The sequence below is a fragment of the Lutra lutra genome, chromosome 7 (genome assembly GCF_902655055.1).
Source record: "Lutra lutra chromosome 7, mLutLut1.2, whole genome shotgun sequence".
Lineage (NCBI taxonomy): Eukaryota > Metazoa > Chordata > Mammalia > Carnivora > Mustelidae > Lutra > Lutra lutra.
In genome coordinates, this window is record NC_062284.1 from 20,453,421 (window position 1) to 20,476,098 (window position 22,678).

At 41.3% G+C, this 22,678-nt stretch overlaps 2 protein-coding genes across 5 annotated transcripts in view; both read left to right on the forward strand.

Moving 5' to 3' along the window:
- The window catches only part of ENTREP2 (endosomal transmembrane epsin interactor 2), a 545,857-nt gene that overhangs the window by 502,201 nt on the left and 20,978 nt on the right, over nt 1-22,678 (forward strand). For all 4 annotated transcript variants that reach the window (XM_047737128.1, XM_047737129.1, XM_047737131.1 and 1 more), the window contains one exon: nt 15,233-15,340. In XM_047737128.1, coding sequence (XP_047593084.1) covers nt 15,233-15,340 — 108 coding nt within the window. The remainder of the gene's footprint in view (nt 1-15,232; nt 15,341-22,678) is intronic.
- Nucleotides 11,392-11,887, forward strand: LOC125104576 (thymosin beta-10). Its single transcript, XM_047737135.1, has one exon. The coding sequence runs from the start codon at nt 11,473-11,475 to the stop codon at nt 11,605-11,607; it is 135 nt and encodes a 44-aa protein (XP_047593091.1). The 5' UTR covers nt 11,392-11,472; the 3' UTR covers nt 11,608-11,887.

Sequence of the window (22,678 nt, forward strand, 5' to 3'; positions counted from 1 at the left end):
TCAGCCTGCTACTTCTCTGCCATCTTGACTCCCTGGTTCTATTTTCCCTGTTTTGTCGAAGATTAACTGACCATAGAGTTGAGGGTCCATATCTGGGCTCTCTACTCTGTTCCACTGGTCTATGTGTCTGTTTTTATGCCAGTACCATGCTGTCTTGGTGATCACGGCTTTGTAGTAAAGCTTGAAATCAGGTAACGTGATGCCCCCAGTTTTATTTTTGTTTTTCAACATTTCCTTAGCGATTCGGGGTCTCTTCTGGTTCCATACAATTTTTTGGATTATTTGCTCCAGCTCTTTGAAGAATACCGGTGGAATTTTGATTGGAATGGCATTAAAAGTATAGATTGCTCTAGACAGTATAGACATTTTAGCGATGTTTATTTTTCTGAATCCAAGAGCATGGAATGGTCTTCCATCTTTTTGTGTCTTCTTCAATTTCTTTCATGAGTGTTCTGTAGTTCCTCGAGTACAGATCCTTTACCTCTTTGGTTAGGTTTATTCCCAGGAATCTTATGGTTCTTGGTGCTATAGGAAATGGAATCGATTCTCTAATTTCCCTTTCTGTATTTTCATTGTTAGTGTGTAAGAAAGCCACTCTGCTTGATCTTAATGAATAGGAATCCTGTGGACCTAAACTGAGGACTATTTCCTCCAAAAACTATTCATCTTTGCTTGTTCTAGAAGCCTGGAACTGCTGCACATTTTAGTTTCTTTCAAGGTCTGAGCTTAATTCTGGAGTTTCTATGCAATTGACCCTTTTTACTGCTAGCCCAAAGAACCAAATCTGAGTGCTGGTGTTAGCACTTACCTTTAGCACAATCTTGCTCTCTGCTCACATTTTCCAGCTCCAGTTTTGGTTCATAGGTTGGTACTTAAATTTGGAAAGAGGAGTGGAAATGAGGTCTTTGGAGATCTCCTCTATTTTCTGCAAGGTCAGCAATGCATCAAGAACCATACACACATTGTTTGGAATCTGTCTGCAGCAGGAGGGCCCCATCCCAGGAAATCTGCTAACCATACTACCTGAAGTGGAAGTCTGCCATGGCTATTCTTGGTCTTATGCTCTGCTATCTGGATTTTAGAGTCATCCTGTCAGTCTGTGCACACATACACAGAACCTTGTAGCAGTATTTATTGGGATTCCATCAGGTTTCTAAATTAATTTGCAGAGAATTAACATGTTAATGAGTCTTCCTATCACACCATTTATTACTTCTCAATTTATTATCATTTCATTCAGTTTTCTATATTCTTGAGTATTTTTTGTTGCTACTATAAAAATCATACTTTTTAAAAAAGATTTATTTATTTGGTGTTCTTAGAGAGCAAGAGAGAGAACAGGAGCAGGGGGTGGGGCAGAGGGAGAGGGATAGAGAGTATCTCAAGCAGGCTTCCCACTGAGCACAGAGCCCGACTCAGGGCTCAGTCTCATGATCCTGAGACTATGACCTGAGTCAAAAATCAAAGAGTCAGATGCTCAACTGACTGGGCCACCCAGGTGCCCTTAAATCACATCTTGTAAAAAAGTTATTCTTCCTTTTTGTTGCTGGTATATGAGAATACAATAATAATTGTATGTGTTGATCTTATATCCAGCAACATTGCTCAATGATCTTACTTAATTTAAACATTTGAAAATGTTGGGTTTTATATGTAAATAATCATATCATATGGAAATAGTGGCAGTTTTTCTTCTTTTGTAACTCTGTTCAATTTATTTCTTTTTAGTGTCTTATTCTAATGGTTGAGATCTGCTAAATGGTGTTGAACAGAAGTGATAATGGTAGCCATCCTTATCTCCTTCCTGATATTTGCTATAGGGCTTCTTAACTTAAGGGAGCATTCATCTATTTCTAGTTATTGGGAGCTTTTAAAGTAGTGTTGAAATAGCAACTGATGTTTTGCACTATTGAGATTAAATATGGTTTTTCTCATTTAATGTGGTGAATTACATTAATAGATTATCTTATGTTAAGACACCCTTATAATAGAAGAATAAAACAAACTTGGTCATGTTTTTTTTTTTTTTTAAGTAGGCTTCATGCCCAGTGTGGAGCCCAATGCAGAACTTAATCTCATAATTCTGAGATCAAGACCTGCTCTGAGATCAGAAGTCAGATATTCAACTGACTGAGCCACCCAGGTGCCCCTCATAATGCATTTTTTAATATGTTATTGGATTTAGTTTTTTCAGTAATTTGCTTAGCATTTTTATCTTTAGGTTCACAAGGAAGAATTTTCCTCTTTTGTTCTTTTCATATCCAGATTTGTTTTCTTCATTTTTTTTTAACAGCCAATTATCTCAACACAAGTTATGTAATGTACCATCATTATAATAAGGATCCATATCTGGGCTCTGCTGTTCCCTTATCAGTGCAACACTATTCTGTGATTGTAAATGTATGGTATGTTTTGAGGTATGCAAAGCCCCTCTCCTTTTCCAAAGATTTCTTTTTTTTTCTTATCATTTTTTTTTTAAATTTATTTTCAGCATAACAGTATTCATTGTTTTTTGTACTACACCCAGTGCTCCATGCAATCCGTGCCCTCTCTAATACCCACCACCTGGTTCCCCCAACCTCCCACCCCCCCACCTCTTCAAACCCTTCAGATTGTTTTTCAGAGTCCATAGTCTCTCATTGTTCACCTCCCCTTCCAATTTCCCCCAACTCCCTTCCCCTAACTCCCCATGTCCTCCATGCTATTTGTTATGCTCCACAAATAAGTGAAACCATATGATAATTGACTCTCTCTGCTTGACTTATTTCACTCACCAAAGATTTCTTGACAACACTTGTTTATTTTTTCTTTCATATAAATATACAGTTATGTTTTGTTTGACATTGTTTTAAAGCTAGAGGTTAATTAAAATCACAGTAAGTTTTAGAAATCCAGAATTTATCGGAAAAATATATGTTATAAAGAAGTATATAGGAAAGATATATTTTATAAAACATATACATACTGTTAGAGCTACATTTTATGTAAGCCTCTTGGTAACCACAAAGAAAATACCTATAGAAGTTAAAAGAAAGAGAGAGAGGAATCAAGACCTATCACTACAAAAAACAGAAGACTGGAATACAAAAGAAGACGGTGTGAGAGAGAGAAAGGAACAAAGGATTTAAGACAAACTGAACACAGTTAACAAAATGGCATTAGTAAATCTTTCCCTATCAATAATTACTTTAAACCTAAATGGACTAAATCCCCAATAAAAAGATAGAGAGTGAATGGATTTAAAAAAATGAATATCCCTGGGGCACCTGGGTGGCTCAGTGGGTTAAGCCGCTGCCTTCAGCTCAGGTCATGATCTCAGGGTCCTGGAATCGAGCCCCGCATCGGCTCTCTGCTCAGCAGGGAGCCTGCTTCCCTTCCTCTCTCTCTGCCCACCTCTCTGCCTACTTATGATCTCTGCCTGTCAAATAAATAAATAAAATCTTTAAAAAAAAAAAAGAATATCCATCTCTGTGCTAGGCAAGAAACCCACTTTAGATTCAAGGACACACATCTGGGCTCTCCTGTTCAAAGTGAAGGGATGAAAAGGATATTCCATGCAAATGACAACCAAAGAAAGCAGGGGTGGCTATACTTATATCAGACAAGGTAGACTTTAAGTCAGAAACTGTTTATAGACAAGGGTCATTGATAAAAGTCAATTCAACAGGAAGATATAGCAGTTGTAAATATAAATGCACTCAACATCACAGCACCTATGTATATAAATTAATATTGACATATTTGAAAGGAGAAATCAGCAAAACAATAATGGTAGACTTCAATACGTCACTTTCAATAATGAAAGAACATCCAGACAGAAAATCAACAAAGAAGCAGAGGATTTGAATAAAATAGACGTAACAGACACATACAGAGCTTTTCATTCATCAGCACAAGAACACACGGAACATTCTCCAGGAGATTACATGTTAGGGCACAAAACAAGTCTTAACAAACTTAGGAAGATTGAAATCCTTCCAAGTATCTTTTCTGACCACGATAAAATGAAACTAGAAATCAGTAATGGCAGGAAAACAGGAAAATTCACAAATATGTGGAAACTAACATGCTCTTAAACAAACACTGGGTCAAGGAGAAAAATCCTAAAAGGAAATTTTGAAAAAATTAATACAACATACGAAGATACATGTATGTGCTTATGTACACACATGCACACACATAGGTAGAGAAACTTGTTTTTTACCTGATTACGCTTTCTTGAATTTCAGGAACATTGAAGATTATTTTCTTGATCTTAAAATTTGATATAATTGTAAGAAAATAATTAGTCTGCAAATTACAGTTATTTATATAGTTATCTAAGCAATTTATATCCACCAACTAGAAACTAAAAGCAGTTGCTTCAGAGGGCAGAGGAGCAGTTTTGAATTACCAAATAAGGTGCAGTTCTGTACCATTGTGGAGACTGTAAATCTCTTCATAAGTCCTTGCTCAAAGTTAAAAGTGCCATTGAACAAACAGCACATATTGTATGAGAAGCACACCTGTCTTCTTCTAGTGGCATTTGTGTTATTGATGGTGCCTGAGAGACCAAAGCAAGGCCAAAATTCACTTAAATTTGTAGGGATCCTAAGTAGAATGTTTGCCTCTTGAAATAATAACTTTCACAGATTCCTCCATGAATCACTTACCTTCTCCATATGACAGCCTAATTTTCGCTGTATTCAGTATATCACAGATATCAGTATATCACAGATCACAGTATTGAATACTGTGATCAGTATTCAAGCCAGCCACGAAGACCTCTGTCTGCAAGAACTACTTTCTATGGAGACAAATTAAATGGCCTGGGATACGTTCCAGGATGTGCTCATCACTTGAGAAATTTTATGGAAAATAGAAGTCACAAATTTTAAACACACACACACACACACACACACACACACACACACACACACACACACCATACTACCATCAAGAGTTCTTGTACAGAATCTTGCTTATCCATTAATTTATTTGGGTGATGGTGAATTTTTCTCTGTGTGTGGTTGGAAATTTGGAAAGTCAACATAGCATTTCCTTCCAGTCTGAACTTAAAATTCAGAAGAGAACAATGAAATATCCCCTACATTTTCAAACAAATGTTTACTAGTTGCTTATTTTGAATGAGGTATTCTACTATAGACAATAACAGAAGACTGGTTCTCTATTCTTGCTGTCCTCTCAAAATGATGATGCCAATACATTGTCAGGAACTGTGCAGGGTCTGAGATTTTTATCTGCTTTCAAGCTAACAAAGTGGCCTGTTAGAGTTTACTGTTACTTCTGTGGTAGAAGACACGAGACCCCCTGGTTCAGAGACAAAGGACAGTATTACTCATGGCAAAAGTATTGCCAGAGATTTAGGTTGGATTTTGTCAGTTCCCTCTGCTCCTCAAGTCTCTTGGGACAATGCTAAGGGCCCATCACAGATGCCTGCACATTCAGTGGGCCACATTATGGGAGAGAAACACTGAGCCTGGAGAATTTGCTGCATCTGTAATAAGCCTATGCTTTGTCTAGGAGCAATGCTACCTCTTTCCTCAAGGTTGCTTTTTGTAAACAAAACACTGAGCAATGGGTGGGGTAAAGAGCATTCAAGGTTTATCTTCTTAACCTGCCCAGCAGGAACTTACAGGCATGCTCAGGGCCTATGGCAGATTGCCTCTCCAAATATAGATCTGCATTAAATGCCCGGTAACAGTCCATGACCAGGGTCTAACATCACAGTGCAATAAAGAATATATGGTGCAGGTCACCCTGTGGGTTCAAAGGAGGAAATATTCCTTGGGATATCAGCTGTTGGAGAAGACACTGAAGGAAATGAGATTCAACATGAACCTTGAAAGTGGAGTCACATCTGGATTCAAGAGGCAAAGAAGCATAAGAAATAATTGTAACTAGAGGAGACTTTTAAATACTCCACTAGGTAGGGTGGATCAGAGAATGAGTGGTTGGGAAGCCGGGGTAAGTTATCCAGGAACATGTGTGTTAATGAAGGCCTGAGTTGGACAGGCACTGGATTTGGGAGGGGAGGGACATGGAAAAGACCTACAGAGGATGCTTCAGTTCAAGCTGGTGACATGAGAACAACCTGTCCAGATTTTGAAATCTTCATATAATTGCTTCATGTTCAAAGCAGAACAATCCAATTGTGAGTGTATTTTGTGTTTTAATTCAGGAGGTTCTAAGCTCTGGAAGTCACCGATCTTGGACCTACCCACCTGGAACACAGAGCAGGATGTCCACAAGCATAGTTTCTTTTGTTATACTCCCCACTGCTTTCACCCACCTTTTCTAACATCCTGTTTTTCTACATTGGAGTCCCATTCCTGCCATGAAAGACCCACTAAGACAGACATCCTTGCATTGAGTAACTGATAAGTTTCAATAGGATAATTCTGATAAAGCCCTACTGCCATCTCTTAATTACAACACACAAAATTACTGTTGGCTATGGTCTCATCACTTAGTTTTTGTGCTAGGAGCATTTCCTCACCTTCCATCATTACACTTTGACTGATAATGGTCTCCTATGGGATTTCTTTCTTTATGCAAAGAAAAAAAGCACATAGGGAAAAAAAAATTGGAATGAATGTAACTGAAATGAATGTAAGACAGTTCATCCTCTGGACAACAGTAAATTTTATTAGTGTAAGTATCCCTGATGGCTGGCAGCAAAACTTAGCATCCACAGTGAAGACCTGCCTTGTTTTCACACTTTCCATTTTGAATGACCTTATAAAATATTTTATAGAACATGGATTTCAGTACTTGCAGAAGAGTCTCTGATAAAGCTGTCAAAGGGCAGAAGTAAAGGCATTATTTAAGCCAGAAAGAGAATTCCAAAGAAACACATAAGCATAATTTCTGGTGGTGTACCATTATCTAGGAAAAAAAAAAAAAAAGAAAAAGAAAAAAAGAAAAGCCAAGCATTTTAACAGCTGGAAGAAGGGCAAAAAATGTCTTTGCTGTGTATTTCAAATGAATACACTCCATGAAACATAAAGCAGCATTTGCCTCATGAGGCATATTCAAAAACAAGTTGTGATCTGTGTTGTGTTTATTTTTTTTCTGTGAGTAGTTTTATTTGGTTGCAAATGAAAGTATATACAAAATTAATGTTCTTTTTGGAAAGGCATTTGTTTTAGTGACAGTGGAATATATGGTCAATAAAGTTGAAATTTTTAGATTGAGGAAAAAATTAAGGGTATTGATTATATTTTTGGTTATGGTCCATTAAGAGATGTCACTATATTGGTTCTAGTTTTGAATTGCCCCCTGAGAGATATCATGTGTGTGTATACACACACACACACACACACACACACACACACACACATACATACATATATATCTATATATATAGTTTCTATGTACTATCTCAGGTTATTCTCTGATGTATCTTTAAGGTGAGAATTGTAATTTCATCCAAGAATGCCCTCTTCTCTAGGAAGTCTAGAGCACCCTAATACTCTGCAGTCTGGTGGGGGAGAAGAAAATGAGTAAACCCAGGCCATCAGATATATCAGGGGCACCCACAGGGGAAGGAACATCTTGATTCTGTATGGATGACACCTAGTCTGCATCTCCCATCCTGACCTCCATCATGAGCTCTAGACCCACCTTTCCAACTGGTCATGAACATCTCTGTGGGCAGGTCCCTGGCAACCAGCTTTACATGTCACAGACCACATTGGTTATTCACCTGTGAAGACTGCCCCTTTCCCTCAGGCCCCTGGCACACTGCTGGCATCATGCTCCCACTTACAACTTATGCCTCAGAGTCATTTCCTTTCTTCTCCCTCATCCCCGTCTGTGCCCAACCAATGACCATGCTCTGCTGGTTTCAGCTTTCAAGTCATTCTCAGACTCCCAGTCTCCATGCTTCCTCCATGTGCTCTGGTTTCAACCCTCTGTAGCAGTGGTGAGATGATCACCCCCATGCTGCCAGTCTCTCATTTCAACACATATTTACTGAGCACCTGTTAAATCCTGGCCTCTGTGCTTGGCCCTACAAAAGGTGTCTCTCTCAATCATTTGTGACAATAGGCTGCATTCTCTTTCCCAACATCAACACATCTTCAGAGGTATCTCATCACTTAGAAAATAAAACCCAAGCTCCTTAGACTCTTTCCAGCCATATCTGTGCATGTGCTTTAACACAGCTGAGCTCCCGTCCTGCTCCATCCTTAGTGGCTACAGGAGCAGGGAGGATACTTGAGATGGCTGCAGTAATATCGCACAGATTACTTAAGCAGTTGTCTAAACCCTGCTACAACCACTTAGGAAATGGAAACCAGAAAGTTACCAAGACCTTTTGGCCAAGATGGAATTATAGGAACTAGATTTAGACTCCCACTTGAAACAACTCCCCCCTTTCCCAGCCAAAAGAAACCAAAATAGACAGAATATGAAGACATATCAGGCAACTAGGGACACTGATTCTGAGATATGGTCAACAAATGAGGTGAGCCCTATGGCAGTCCCAACTTATAGCTTCAAAAGCCTCCAGGTCACAGCACAGGGACGGAGAGCTCAGGAGGATCCCTACAGACTTCCAGAGTTGGGAACACAGAGCTAAGAGTCCTAGGGAGACTAAAACCTGGAGACTAGAGTTCCTAGGACTGAGTAATAGAAGAGAGAGAACTCTGGGATCTTCAGAGGACCCCTCTGAAGTATTCAGCTAGATATTGATTAGCGCATGCATGGGAAGAAACTGTCTTAGAAAAGAACCATGGAAAAAGATTTAGAAACAGTGTGTGATGCAGGTCTGAGAGTAGCACACGTTCCCATATTGTTCAGAGTGCCCAGAATGCTCTTACTTCAGGAGTGGGGAATAATTAGCCATAGACTGAACCCTGCTCGGTTCTGCCTAACAAATCTTATAAACAAGACTCTTCTGTATCTTCACATTGTCATTGAATGATTTAACCTTGGGGATGTATTTAAACATGCTATGTTAACTTTGTCCCCTATAATATTATCATAATCATCTTCCTCTTGGCTATTATACAAGGAAACTTTGAGAACAAAGGAACAGGGAAAGGGCTTGCAGAGACTTTGTGATCACAATAATTTACAGGAGATTGGGGAACCTTTTAAAAAGATGGTATAGATTAGAATATATGGGTTCCTGTATCTATGAGTAAATAGATCCTGGGGATCTCCAAGACAAGAAAGTCATTTGGACACATACCTAATGTATTATGAAGCATTCAGTGAGGAAATACAGTGATATTTCCTATTTCTTCTTGAGGATTTGTCAACCCCTTGGTTAGATTATTAAAACTAGCCTATTTAATACCACTGTCTTTAGGTGAAAGATTCATTTTTCCTGATAGCTTTTTGAGTATGTACAATATTTTGTATATTTTTGCCTGAATAAATTTGTATGACTAAGATTGAATTAGAGAACATATCATTACAGTCATAACTTCTTTTATTATGCTTCATTTTATTGCACTTCTCAGATACTGTGTTTTTTACAAATTGAAGGTTTGTGGCAACCCTGCATCGAGCAAGTCTATTGGCATCATTTTCCCAGCAGCATTCACTCATTTCATGTCTCTGTCACATTTTGGCAATTCTCACAATACTTTAAACTTTCATTATTATTATATTTGTTATGGTGACCTATGAGCAGTGATCTCTGATGTTACTATTATGATAGTTTCTGGGCATCACAAACCATGCCTGTACATAAATGGTGAACTTAGTTGATAAGTATATATGTATTCTGACTGCTCCACTGACCAGCCATTCCCCAGCTCATTTTGACTAGAAATGATTAAGCTTAGTGAAAAGCTCATGTTGAAAGTTGAGATAGGCCAGAAACTAGGCCTCTTGCACCAGTTATCCAGTTTGTGAATACAAAGGAGAAGTTCCTGAAGGAAATTAAAAGTGCTACTCCAGTGAACACATGAATGATCAGAAAGCAAAACTTCCTTATTGCTGATATGGCAAATGTTCCAGAGGTCTGGATAGAGCAGACCAGCCACAACATTCCTTTAAGCAAAAAGCCTAATCCAGAGCCAGGCCCTAAATCTTTTCAGTTCTGCAAAGGTTAAGAGAGATGAGGAAGCTGCAGAAGGAAAGTTTGAAGCTAACAGCAGTTGCTTCATGAGGTTTAAGAAAAGAGGCTATCTCCATAACATCAAAGTACAAGGTGAAGCAGCAGGTGCTGATGGAGAAGCTACAGCCAGTCATCCAGAAGATCTAGCTCAGATAATTAATGTGGTGACGCTCAACAGTAGACTTTCAATATAGGCAAAACAGCCTCCTACTGGAAGGAGATGCCATCTGGGACTTCTATAGCTAGAGAAAAAAAGTTGTTGCCTGGCTTCAAAGATTCAGAAGACAGACTGACTCTGATACAGATGTACAATGAAATTAATGTTTTCTTGACTGTTAACACAACATCCATTCTGCAGCCTACAGGCCAAGGAGTAATTTTGCCTTTCAAGTCTTGTTTTTTAAGAAATTCTTTTCCTGCAAATCAAAACCACAGTGAGGTACCACCCCACACCTGTCAGAATGGCTAAGATCAGAAACACAAGAAACAATAAATGTTGGTGAGGATGTGGAGAAAAAGGAACCCTCTTGCACTTTTGGTAGGAATGGAAACAGGTGCAGCCACTCTGGGAAACAGTATGGAGGTTCCTCATAAAGTTAAAAATAGAACTACCCTATGACCCAGTAATCACACTACTGGGTATTTAACCAAATCATACAAAAACACTAATTCAAAGGGATACACAATTAATTAGTGTAGCTCTATGTTTATAGCAACCTTATTTACAGTAGCCAAATTATGGAGGCAGCCCAAGTACCCATTGATAGATGAATAGATAAAGAATATATGGTGCGTGTGTATATAAGCAATGGAATATTACTCAGCCATTAAAAAATGAAATCTTACCATTTGGAGTGACATGGATGGAGCTGAAGAGTGTAATGTTAAGCTAAAGAATCAGAGAAAGGCAAATACCATATGATTTCATTCATATGTGGTATTTAAGAAACAAAGCAAATGACCAAAGAAAAAAGAGAGACAAACCAAGAAACAGACTCTTAATTCTAGAGAACAAACTGATGGTTACCATAGGAGAGGTGGGTGGGAGGATGGGTGAAAGAGGTGATGGGGATTAAGGTGGACACTTGTCATGATAAGCACTGGGTGATGTATCGAATTTTTAATCACTATATTGTACATCTGAAACTAATATCACTGTATGTTAACAATACTAGAATTACAATAAAAAATAAAGTATCTTTCAGAACAATAAAAAAAGAAATTTCATAAGCTTCTATATAGCAGCTATAGACTATGATTCCTCTGATGGATCTGCGCAAAGTCAACTGAAAACCTTCTGTAAAGAATTCACCATTCTAGGTCTCTTGCTGCAGCAACGCGAGTGGGAGTACCAGGCGCTGGGCTCGGAGCGGAACTCCACGGATCGCTTTAAGAAAATGGCAGACAAGCCGGACATGGGGGAAATCGCCAGCTTCGATAAGGCCAAGCTGAAGAAAACGGAGACGCAGGAGAAGAACACCCTGCCGACCAAAGAGACCATTGAGCAGGAGAAGCGGAGTGAAATTTCCTAAGAACCCGGAGGATTCCCCGTCCCGTCCCTGTCATCTTTGAGTCGTGATGTGGAGGAAGAAGAGCCACCTGCAAGATGGACACGAGCGACAAGCTGCACTGTGAACCCGGGCACTCCGTGCCGACGCCACCGGCCTGCGGGTCTCTGAGGGGACCCCCCCCCAATCGGAGTGCCAAATTCTCCGGTTTGCCCTGGGATATTATAGCAAATTATTTGTATGTTTCATGAAAATAAAACACAACCTCGTGGCAAAAAAAAAAAAAAAAAAAAAAAAAAAAGAATTCACCATTCTAGATACCATTAAGAACATCCATAATTCACAAGAAGAGGTCAAAATATCAATACGTACATCTGTTTGGAAGAAACTGATTTAGCCCTCCTGGATGACTTTGAGGGGTTCAGATCTTCGTAGAGGAGAAGTAATTGCAGATGTGGTAGAAACAGCCACAGAACTAGAACTGGAAGTGGAGCCTGAAGATGGGACTGGATTGCTTCCCTCTCATGAAAAAAAACTTGGGTGAAGGAGGAGTTGATTTTTATGGATGAACAAAGAAAGGATTTCTTGAGATGGAATCTACTCCTGGAGAAGATGCTGTGAAGATTGGTGAAATGTTAACAAAGGATTTAGAATAGTACATCAACTTAGCTGATGAAGCAGAGATGGAGTTTGAGAGGATTGATTGACTCCAATTTTGAAAGAAGTTCTTTGGATAAAATGCTATCAAACAGCATTACATGCTACGGAGAAATATTTCATGAAAGGAAGAATTAATCAATGCAGCAAACTGGTTGTCTTATTTTAAGAAATTGCTTCAGCCACCTCAGCTTTCAGCAACTGTTACCCTAATTAGTCAGCAGGCTTGAAGAGGGAGGATAAACCCTCTACCAGTAAAATGATTACAACTTGCTGAAACCCCAGATGATGTTTAGCACTTTTTAGCAATACAGTATTTTAAAATTAAGGTATGTACATTTTTTAGATATAATGCTATTGCACACTTAATAGACAACAGTATAGTGTAAACATAACTTCTATATACACCAGGAAACCAAAAAATGCATTTGATTCACTTTACTGCAATATTTGTTTTATTGCAATGATCTGGGACACAACCTCAAATATCTACAAGGTATTCCTGTATCATTTTTGTGAATCATGCTTATTTTTAGAGAATAAATTTCCTAAAGAGCAATGAATTGTACTTGGAGAGTTAAAACTCCACAAAATTCGACAAGACAAAGATAGCTGTTCTCACCATCTCATTCAGCTTCTTTTCATAAACTTGAAATTCTAGCTAGTGCTATAAGGCAAGAAAAATTAAAAAGTATACAAATTGGAAAAGAGGAAATAGAATATTTGCATATGACCTCATTGTCTACATAAATCCCAAGGTCACAAGATACCAGATAAATATACAAATATAAACCACATTTCTACATCTAGCAATGAACATGTCAAGATTAAAAATAGAAACACAGTCAATTATCATATGGTTTCACTTATTTGTGGAGCATAACAAATAGCATGGAGGACAAAGGGAGATGGAGAGGAGAAGGGAGTTGAGGGAAATTGGAAGGGGAGGTGAACCATGAGAGACTATGGACTCTGAAAAATGATCTGAGAATTTTGAAGGGGTGGGGGGTGGGAGATTGGGAGCACCAGGTGGTGGGTATTGTAGAGGGCACGGATTGCATGGAGCACTGGGTGTGGTGCAAAAATAATGAATACTGTTATGCTGAAAAAAATAAAAAAATTATAAAAAAAAAATAGAAACACAAAAATAAACCTCAACCTAACCCACACTTTATTCAAAAATTACCTCAGAATGAATCACACACTTAAATGTAAAATGTAAAATTATAAAAACTTTAGAAAAATATATAGGAGAAAATCTTGACACCAAAAGGATGAGCCATAAAAACAAAAATTGGTAAGCTGGACCTTATGTATATGAAACTTTTGTTTTGTGAAAACGTATGTGAAGAGGATGGAAAGCTACAGACTGGGAAAAATGTTTGCAAAAAACATACCTGACAAAAGACCAAGACCTAAGACACATAAAGGACTCTCAAAATTCATAAAAAAGCAAATGGTTCTGTTGGAAAATGGGCAAATGATACAAATAGGCACTTCACTGAAGAGGATATACAGATCAAATGAGCACACAAAAAGATATTCAGCAGCACTAGCCAGTAAGAAACTTCAAATTAAAACCAGTATCATTAAAAAATGATATTGGTATATCATTACACACCTATCAGAATGGCTAAAATAAAAATAGTGATACCAAATATGGACAAGAGAGCAGAAAAACTGGATCATGCATACATTTCTGGTAGGAACATAAAATGGTTCAGTCACTCTGGAAAACAATGTGGCAGTTTCTTATAAAACCAAGCATTTAGTTACCCTATAACCCAGCAATTGTACTCTTGGACATTTTCCCCAAGGAAATAAAAACTTACGTGAACACAAAGACCTGTACACAAACATTCATGGCAGCTTTATTTGTAATAGCCCCAAACTGAAAAGCACACAGATATTTCTCATCTGGTGCCTGATTAAGCAAACTGTGGTACATTCACCATGAAATACTGCTCAGCAATAAAAAGGAATGATCTGCTGACACATGAAACAGTGTGGATGAATCCTGATGGAGTTACTATGAGTGAAAAAAGCCAATTTTGAAAGGTTACATGCTATATGATTCCACTTATGTACCATTCTTCAAAGGACAAAATTATAAAAATGGAGGCCAGGCTAATGGTTGATAGGGGTTGGTAATGGGAGATGGAGCTGGAGCCGGGGAGAGAGGTACGTGTGTCTCTGAAAGGTCAACGTGGGGCGGGGATCCTCATGGTGATGGAAATGTTCTGTGTTTTGACTGCATCACCATCAATCCTGGTTGTGATATTTCACTATGGTTTTTTCAAGATGCTACCATGGAGGAAACTGGGCAAAGGGTCCGCAGGGCTTCTCAGTATTATTTCTTATACCTGCTTGTGAATCTGCCATTACCTGAAGGCAAACAGTTTAATTTAAAAACTTGGCAGGGTGCCTGGGTGGCTCAGTGGGTTGGGGCCTCTGCTCAGGTCATGGTCTCAGGGTCCTGGGATCGAGTCCCATATCGGGCTCTCTGCTTGGCAGGGACCATGCTTCCTCCTCTCTCTCTGCCTGCTTCTCTGCCTACTTGTGATCTCTCTCTCTGTGAAATAAATAAATAAAAATTTAAAAAAAATTTTAAAACTTGGCATTTTACTAAAGTCTTCAAGATTTTAAGTTACATTGTATAATTGATAACGATTGCCCCCCTACTTAAATGTTGGTGAGTTCAAGATTTTCGTAGACAGTGAGTGCCTAATAATGACCAAAAGTGTGAAATACATCATTCAGTATCTAAGAATAATTCAGTCAGCATTGTAGAAGGGTAAACAGATGTGTCTATATTAAAGGCCAGTTTTGATTATTAAAACAAACAAACTCCAAAAGAAACTCCAAAAAGAAAGCCTCCGGGAAGTGGAGAGCAATTGGTCACACTCGTTCTGGACCTTGATGGAAATGCTAAGGATCTGCCATCTGGGTTGTTGAGATGAGACTGACATTCTGCTGCATTTTTCTCTCCCAGGATCTCCTCTTCAGCGTGTGTGCCCTCAATGTCCTCTCCACCATCGTGTGTGCGTTGGCCACGGCCATGTGCTGCATGCAGATGGTCTCTTCCGATGTCCTCCAGATGGTGAGTGGGCCCCTTCCTTCCCAAGCACACTCAAAATAGTGAGACTGACCCCCTTCTCCTCCAGCCTTTTTGAAACTAAAGGAGAGTGGACTCTTCTGGCTTCCAACCAGAAGCCCCAGGGATGATAGGCTCTGAGAGTCCATGGAGCTTGGTGGTCACCTCATGCTGTCCTCTGGAAGACAGAGGACCTGTATATTTGGTGCCATTAATGTATTTATTTTAGGCATTGTTGGAACTGTGTGTTAACGGAGTCCAGCCACCATCATACCTGTCTAGATGACCCCCAGTGTGTGCTCTTGAGTAATTTCAGAGACAGTCCTAGACAGCCCTAGACATCCTCTGGGTCTAGGACCTCCAGAGCAAGGTGCCTTCCTCCAGCTTTGGAATTCTCTTTTAATAAAAGGAAGTTGCTTTTAGAAAATGAGTCCTTTTCAAGTAAAAAAAAAAAAAAAAAAAAAAAAAAACCTGCTCATCTGTGCTTTTTAGATTTGCTAATTAACCCTGAGCTCATAATCTAGTGGCAGAGTGACTGGCTGGCCATCATTAGCTCCCCACCCCCACCCCCAACCAGCCAAAGCCTTACAGCTGAAGAACTGCTGCTCCCAAGGGAGACAAATGAGACCAGGAGCAAGGGTCACACACTTATTAATACATGTCTATAAGTACATGCTTGATTAATAATGAAGGCTCTTCATTTATTCAACGTGAATGAAACAGCCCACAGTTCTCAGTATGTTACCGCTAAAGTCAGCACGATAAAGAGAAACTGATGGGAAGACATGGTTCTCCAAGGCTAAGGGTAGGAATCCTGTGTGGGTGTGTGTGTGTGTGTGTGTTTCTATCTCTGCCTCTGTCTCTCTCTCTCTCTTTGCTTCTTCGAGAGCTGTCCTGCCTCCCCCTCAATGTTTTATGTGTCTCATGAATGAAAACGCAAGCCATTCTTGCAGTGGACTGTTTGATTTACTTTTTCTCATCTACCGCATGGCAATACATCAGTTCCTCAAGTTACAGGGCCAGAAAGCATCATTACCAAGACGTTAAAAATTCATTGGTTCTAATCACATGCAACGTCCGTCCCTTTGTCCCAGTGTATATCTACACAGCTGTCACAGCCGTGCCTGACCTTTCAGAAGGGTGGCAGTTTTCTGAAAGGGATTTAATTAAGCAGTTATTCAGCGGCAATGAACTTTTGGCCTCATTCACTGAGGCCTCATGTTGGTGATTTTCTCCTGCGTGTTGTATAAAGAAAAGGTTAAGTACCGTGGGGTTCTACTCACCTCTGCAGATTTTACCGTTGATCTGTAAACATCATACCAATTTGACCAAACTAACAGAACCAAAGGGCTGTAAATATAAAAGTTTGCTTTCCCCGGTTTGAAGCATTAAAATGAAAATTACCAACTAAATCCGAAGGAGGCGTGTGGTAGCCGTGATGGTGTATGCAGTTATGATCACATTGATGTAGGCTCACACTATCATTCCACCATGTGGCTCGCCCGCGGGCCTGCCATCCTGGGCCTGGCGTCAGCCGTGTCTGCATCGGAGTCCCACCTATTCTGTGTATCAAGAAAGTGACTCCGGACATGTCACTGAACCCACCTGAGCCTCGGTTCCCTCACCTCTGAGATGGACCGAATGGCATACCCGGTGAGCATTCGAGAAGTGTGACCTACTTGACTATTAAATGCAGGGGGAATATTGGTTTGTTACTGGGAATGTCCTGCAGCCATGACTGTGAATGCCACGGTCCTTGATGTACTCTGTTGAGTATAAAACACCACGGGGAGGTAAGGTGTGGTCACCATGACAACAGCTGCCCTCAGAGCCCATGGTTGTTCCATTGCTGAGTATCTGTGGGTAACCTTGCTTCTAACTCCTGACATAAAAGTAGAAATCAGTTAAATTCCTGCTGGCGAGTCTTTTTCCCTTTGTGACTATGGGCTGTGGGACCAGACAAGGCTATACTCTCCTTGCAAGTCTCTGGCTGTGCTGCTGACCTGCAGTGTCTCGGGGGTGAGGCGGCGGTGCAAAAGGGACCTGGGGTCATATGACCGTGGTGCTTTGTGTGACCCGTGTATGACCTTGGGTGCACAGCTGCCTCTTTATCCCAGTTTCCTCTGCTCTATGCAAGACTCTTCTGCTCTGCTGTCCTCAGTGGCCGCTGAGAGAGGAATCAGATAATCCATGTGCATGGGCTTTGAAAAACCCTGGTGGCCCACCTGGAGGAGGTTGGTTTTTACCACATGGGTCAGAGGCTGGTCAAGGCTGGCTACACAGGCTGCACCCTGGAAGAAGGAGAAGTGAGGAGGCACAGGGACTCATGGTTTCCCCTGAGGGATGGAACCTGGAATCGAGTTATTCATGAGCATGCTTCAGATGCTCTTTTTAACTTTTTAGAAAAGTCTTCTCCTTTTTTTTCAGCTTTATTCAGGTGTAATTGACTTTAGTTTCCTTACTTTATTTCATTAGACTGTTGAATTAAAGAAGTAATATATGATCACTGAAACAAGTAAAATACAGAGATATATAAAGACAAAGTTAATAAGCTACGTTCTTCCTCCTCATTCTCCTGAGGAAACTGCAGCGAATCCTTCCATTTCTTTCTTGATTTCTTAGTGTTTATATTAACATATACAAATAGTCTATTTTCCTTGTTCCTCCTTCCTTCCTTCTCTCCATTCTTCCTTCTCTTCTTCCTTCTGCTATGTCTTCCTTTTTTTTTTTGTTTTTAAAAATTTTATTTATCAGAGAGAGAGAGAGAGAGGGAAGCAGACTTCCTGCTGAGGGGGGAGCCCAGTGTAGGGCTCAATCCCACAACCCTGAGATCAGGACCCGAGCTGAAAGCAAATGCTTAACCAACTGAACCAGCCAGGCACCCCATGTTATGCCTTCCTTTTAACCAAAGGGGATCATACCATTCATTTCGCTCTGCAACTTGATTTTGTAACCTGAAACGATCAAGGACATCCGTCTAGGTCAATATACACAAAAATGTCTTCATGTCTATATTGCTCCATACTGTGCATGCAACGTTAATGAGCCATTTCTCTATGTGTGGATGCTTGTGTTGTTTCTTGGTTTTGATTTTGGTTTTGATAGTCCCGTGCAGATGGCACTACAGTAAGCTCCTTCTGTATACATTATAGCTCTCTTCATCCACCTGTGCTGAACCCACTGGCCGGATAGCCACGGTTCTTCATCCCACATGTAAGCCGTGCTGCCTGCTCCCCACAGCATACCTGCCCACCGGCAGCCTCTCTGGTTCACCCACATGCCATCTCTGCTCCCAGCAGTTGGATCACAAGCTTTCTAAGTGTCAGTTGTAGCTGTCCCCAAAACAGTCTAAGCCAGTGGTATTTGCCTTATAAGTGCATATTGTACTATTATAGAAGCCAATGAAATATAAGTGTCAAAAAGGATCATTGTTTCTCTTATTAAAAAAATGAGTGCACTGGGTATGGTGCATAAACAATGAATTCTGTTACACTGAAAAGAAATTTAAAAAAATGAGTGCTTTGGAAAGATTCAGTGAAAGAGGGTCCCTAGATCAATTGCTCTCTATTTCAGTGCTGATGGGACAGTCATGAGGGATTGAGATACAAAGTTTTAAAGATCTTGGAGGTGTCTGCACACACACTGTTTCACTAGTACTTTTAAGTTCCAGCTCTGCTCCCAAAACACAGAAACGGGAAGCAAGAGAATTCATTTATGCACCAAAGACCACGGGGTACCCCAGACCGCAGAGTGACTCACAGCAAGGGCATTAGCCTGGCATGGAGGGAACCTATAATTCCTTCCTTGCTTCTGAGGGTCTGCGTGTTGGGATAATTAATCATTTTTGAAACTCATCATGAATGCATGTATACATGAGATGCAAAGCTTTATGCCTAGCATCAGAATTTATAAAACTAAAGCACTCTAATACGTTTTGGAAATAGTGATAAAAGGCAAACTGATGATAAAATTCAGTTTATTGATACAGTTTAGCGGAGAAAGCATTTACCTCCAAAGTACCTCTGATCTCACATTTTTAGTTTTATTTCTTGAGTGTAATCTCATTTTCTCCATTTCTCCATTCAGCTCTTTTCCTCCCCATGAACTTTATTACCAGCCACTTTACCCTAAGGGACATCATCTGCTATTACATGCATCTCCATTAGGCACTTGCTTGTGAACTTTATCTTTTATTATTGTCATTTATGTTCTCAACACAAGTCGTGTGCCCTGTCAAGCAGAAGGCCTCGAGAAAGTGCAGACAGAGTGCCAAGCCTTTCACAGGTGTGCTAACTGTGGGCTTGCCCATGGAGCTAGCAAAGGGTGCTGTGGTCAGGGACACCCCCAAGCCCGGAACTCCCAGAATCACTCAAGTTCACCAGCATCTTCACCTCTCCAGCTCACCCCAGTTCATTAGTGCCTCATGGAGGCTGGCCCTTCTTGGACCCATAGTGACCTTCCTTGAGGTCTGGGTTTACCAGAAACATCTCCATGTCTTCCTTTTTTTGTTTTGTTTTGTTTTTAAAGATTTTATTTATCTGGAGATGCTACTTATCTATCAGACCAAAGGATGTCTGATTAATCAATCTTTCTTTCTTCCTTCTCTCCGTCCCCCTCCCTCCTTCTGTCCCTCCCTTTCCTCTTTCGTTCTTTCTTTCTCTCTCTCTGTCTCTTTCTTTCTTTCTTCTAGATTTTATTTATTTATTTTGGGGGCGGGGAGAGAAAATCTCATCCAGACCTGTGCTGAGTGTGGAGCCTGATGCAGGACTGGATCTCACAATCCTGAGATCTTGACCTGAGCCAAAATCAAGAATGGATGCTTAACTGACCGAGCCACCCAGGCACTCCCTGATCTGTCTTAAAAAGCTAGTTACAACAGACAATCCTAACAGTGAAACGTGTATATGCTACAAACGTTGTGACTTTAAATATGCAGATGAGCATTTGTCTACCAGGATTTTGATCTGGGGCCAAGACCTTCTGTTTGATTGGGGGTCTGGGTATCAGTGTACCAAGTTATATTTCCTATATAAACTTATGGAAAACAGCACCGTCTGTAATTTCCAGATTCCGTTCCTTTACATTGGAGTGACACCTGCAAAGTGAGCAGAACGCAGAGCTCCCCCGGATGTTTTGACTCCTCTCCGCTCCCTTAGGGCTGCCTTGCCAGGACTTGGTTTGGCAGCATTTTCATACTCAGCTGTGCTCCTTTGTCAAGTCTCCCCAAAGCACTCAGCTTGGTTCTCATAGAATAAGCTAGTTTTTCTGCCTGCATTCGTAGTTCGTTATAGATTACGGTCGTAACTGACCTAGTCATTGGCTGCTGGGGAAGGCACCCCATGCCCTGGATTGGCAGGGAACATCCCTGGGGTGGTAGCAGGACCAGAGAGCAGCAACGTGCTTCTGGTGGGCATGACTCTGGCATTTGGAGTGTGGAGACAGAGCCCAGCTCATCTAGTCGGTAGGCGACGAGAGGTCAATTAAGGAATATTAGCATATTTCTCCCAAGTGTCAGGAAGGGTAGAGGAAGAGAGCTATTGCCCTGTATTTCTTAGTCTTTATGGGAAATCTCAGAGATGTGTGTGACCCATTCAAGAGTGTGGTGGGGAAGCCGGGAGAGTGTGCTCTGCCCCCCAGTGAACCAGAGAGGCCGCCTCTGCTCAGGAGTCTGGGGAGGGGTGTGAAAAGAGGCTGGCAGACCTGTCCTGGAGCCTGGAAGAGAAGAAGTTGCTCAGAACTCACAGGACTTCCTGGAAATACCAGCCCCTTGTCCTGCCCTTCATTCCTCACTCCTCCTCCTTCCACCACGGCAGGAGAGGGAGGTGTAGGGACTGCAGAGCGAGTATTAGTGATACGGTCCTTTGTTTAAGCCACACAACACTGCCATCTGGGTTTGTGACAGAAATGGTGTTTTCCAGTGTGACCCTGTCAGGCCGGGTGAGGTCAGAGAGGGGGTTCGAGACTCGAAGAGGTCAGTAATGTGCTCATAGTCTCATGGGCCCTCAGTGGTCAGGCAAGGCCATCCAAGGCCCACTGACCTCTTCACATCCCCTCTGAGACCCCAGAGTATGGACTGTTCTTATAGAACCAAATTTTAGGGTCTTTCTAAGTGGGCCTTGGGAAGCTGCTGTAGGCTCGTGTACCCCCAGCCCTCTTCCCTGGTTCCAATGCGCCTGGAAGGACAGTACCCCCTAAGTTGGGACTCCCTCTCCAGAGCAGACAGATGAGGAGGGGCTTGTCTCTAGCAGGGTCTAAAATGCACACTCCTGGGGCGCCTGGGTGGCTCAGTGGGTTAAGCCTCTGCCTTCAGCTCAGGTCATGGTCTCAGGGTCCTGAGATCGAGTTCCGTGTCAGGCTCTCTGCTCAGCGGGGAGCCTGCTTCCCCTCTCCCCCACCTGCCTCTCTGCCTACCTGCAATCTCTCTCTCTGTCAAATTAAAAAAAAAAAGTCTTTAAAAAAGATGCACACTCCTCTTTTGTGGATGACGAGTGCTGGGCAATAATAATGCTCACATCAGGTGTGGGAATACCTCAGCCGGGTACCAGCACCACTCCACTACACATGGAACAAACAAAACATTTGCAGATGGCCCAGAACAAGGAGGACCACCTGGGGAAGAAGTGGTGGTTGAGAGCCGGTTTTCCACCCACCACACCCCAATGCAGGCTCAGTCTTTGAGCCTGGCCACTGATCTGTAGACATGAGAGCACGCAGCATGGTGGGGTGTGGGCTGGGCAAGAGGCATTCCTGCCCGTCCTGAAGGATGACTAGGAGGTTGCCAGGTGAAAGGGAAGTGGGGATCCGGGAAGAGAGAACAGACACAGAAATGAGCAGCCACGGAGGCAGCTTCCATGGAACACAAGGGTAGGAGCGGGGAAAGAGCAGACCAGTAGCTCTCTTCTTCCATTCTCCCTCTAGTGCCCCTCGTAGGCAGAGCCCAACGGGAAGCCAACTGACAAGGGAGTCTGGGAAACGTGGTTTGCAGACTTCTAACTCTAACATCTCAGAGCAGAGTCCCAAGCAGGTAACCTTGGGCTTGAAGACAGACCCCACCTTGTTGGGGAGGAGGGTGTATGTCAAGTGTTACTTGCAGATTTCTCCTGGGAAGATTAAGGAACCTAGGTGAAAGCTCAGTTCACAATAAGCTGAGTCTGAGTTGCTTCCATGAAAATGGAGCCAACACACCACTGGAAAGGTGATCTGGCGTTTAGAGCAGAAGTGGTTTAAAGCTGTCATTTAGCTTTTAAAACACCTCTGGTGTATGACAGCATCTACGCATTTAAACCGGCTAATAGGATCATCTGAAGTGTCTTGCCTTTCTCATTGAAAATGCTTGTTGTTCCC

What these genes read in the sequence shown, in the direction of transcription:
- LOC125104576 (XM_047737135.1), top strand. Translation starts at nt 11,473, where the DNA reads ATGGCAGACAAGCCGGACATGGGGGAAATCGCCAGCTTCGATAAGGCC.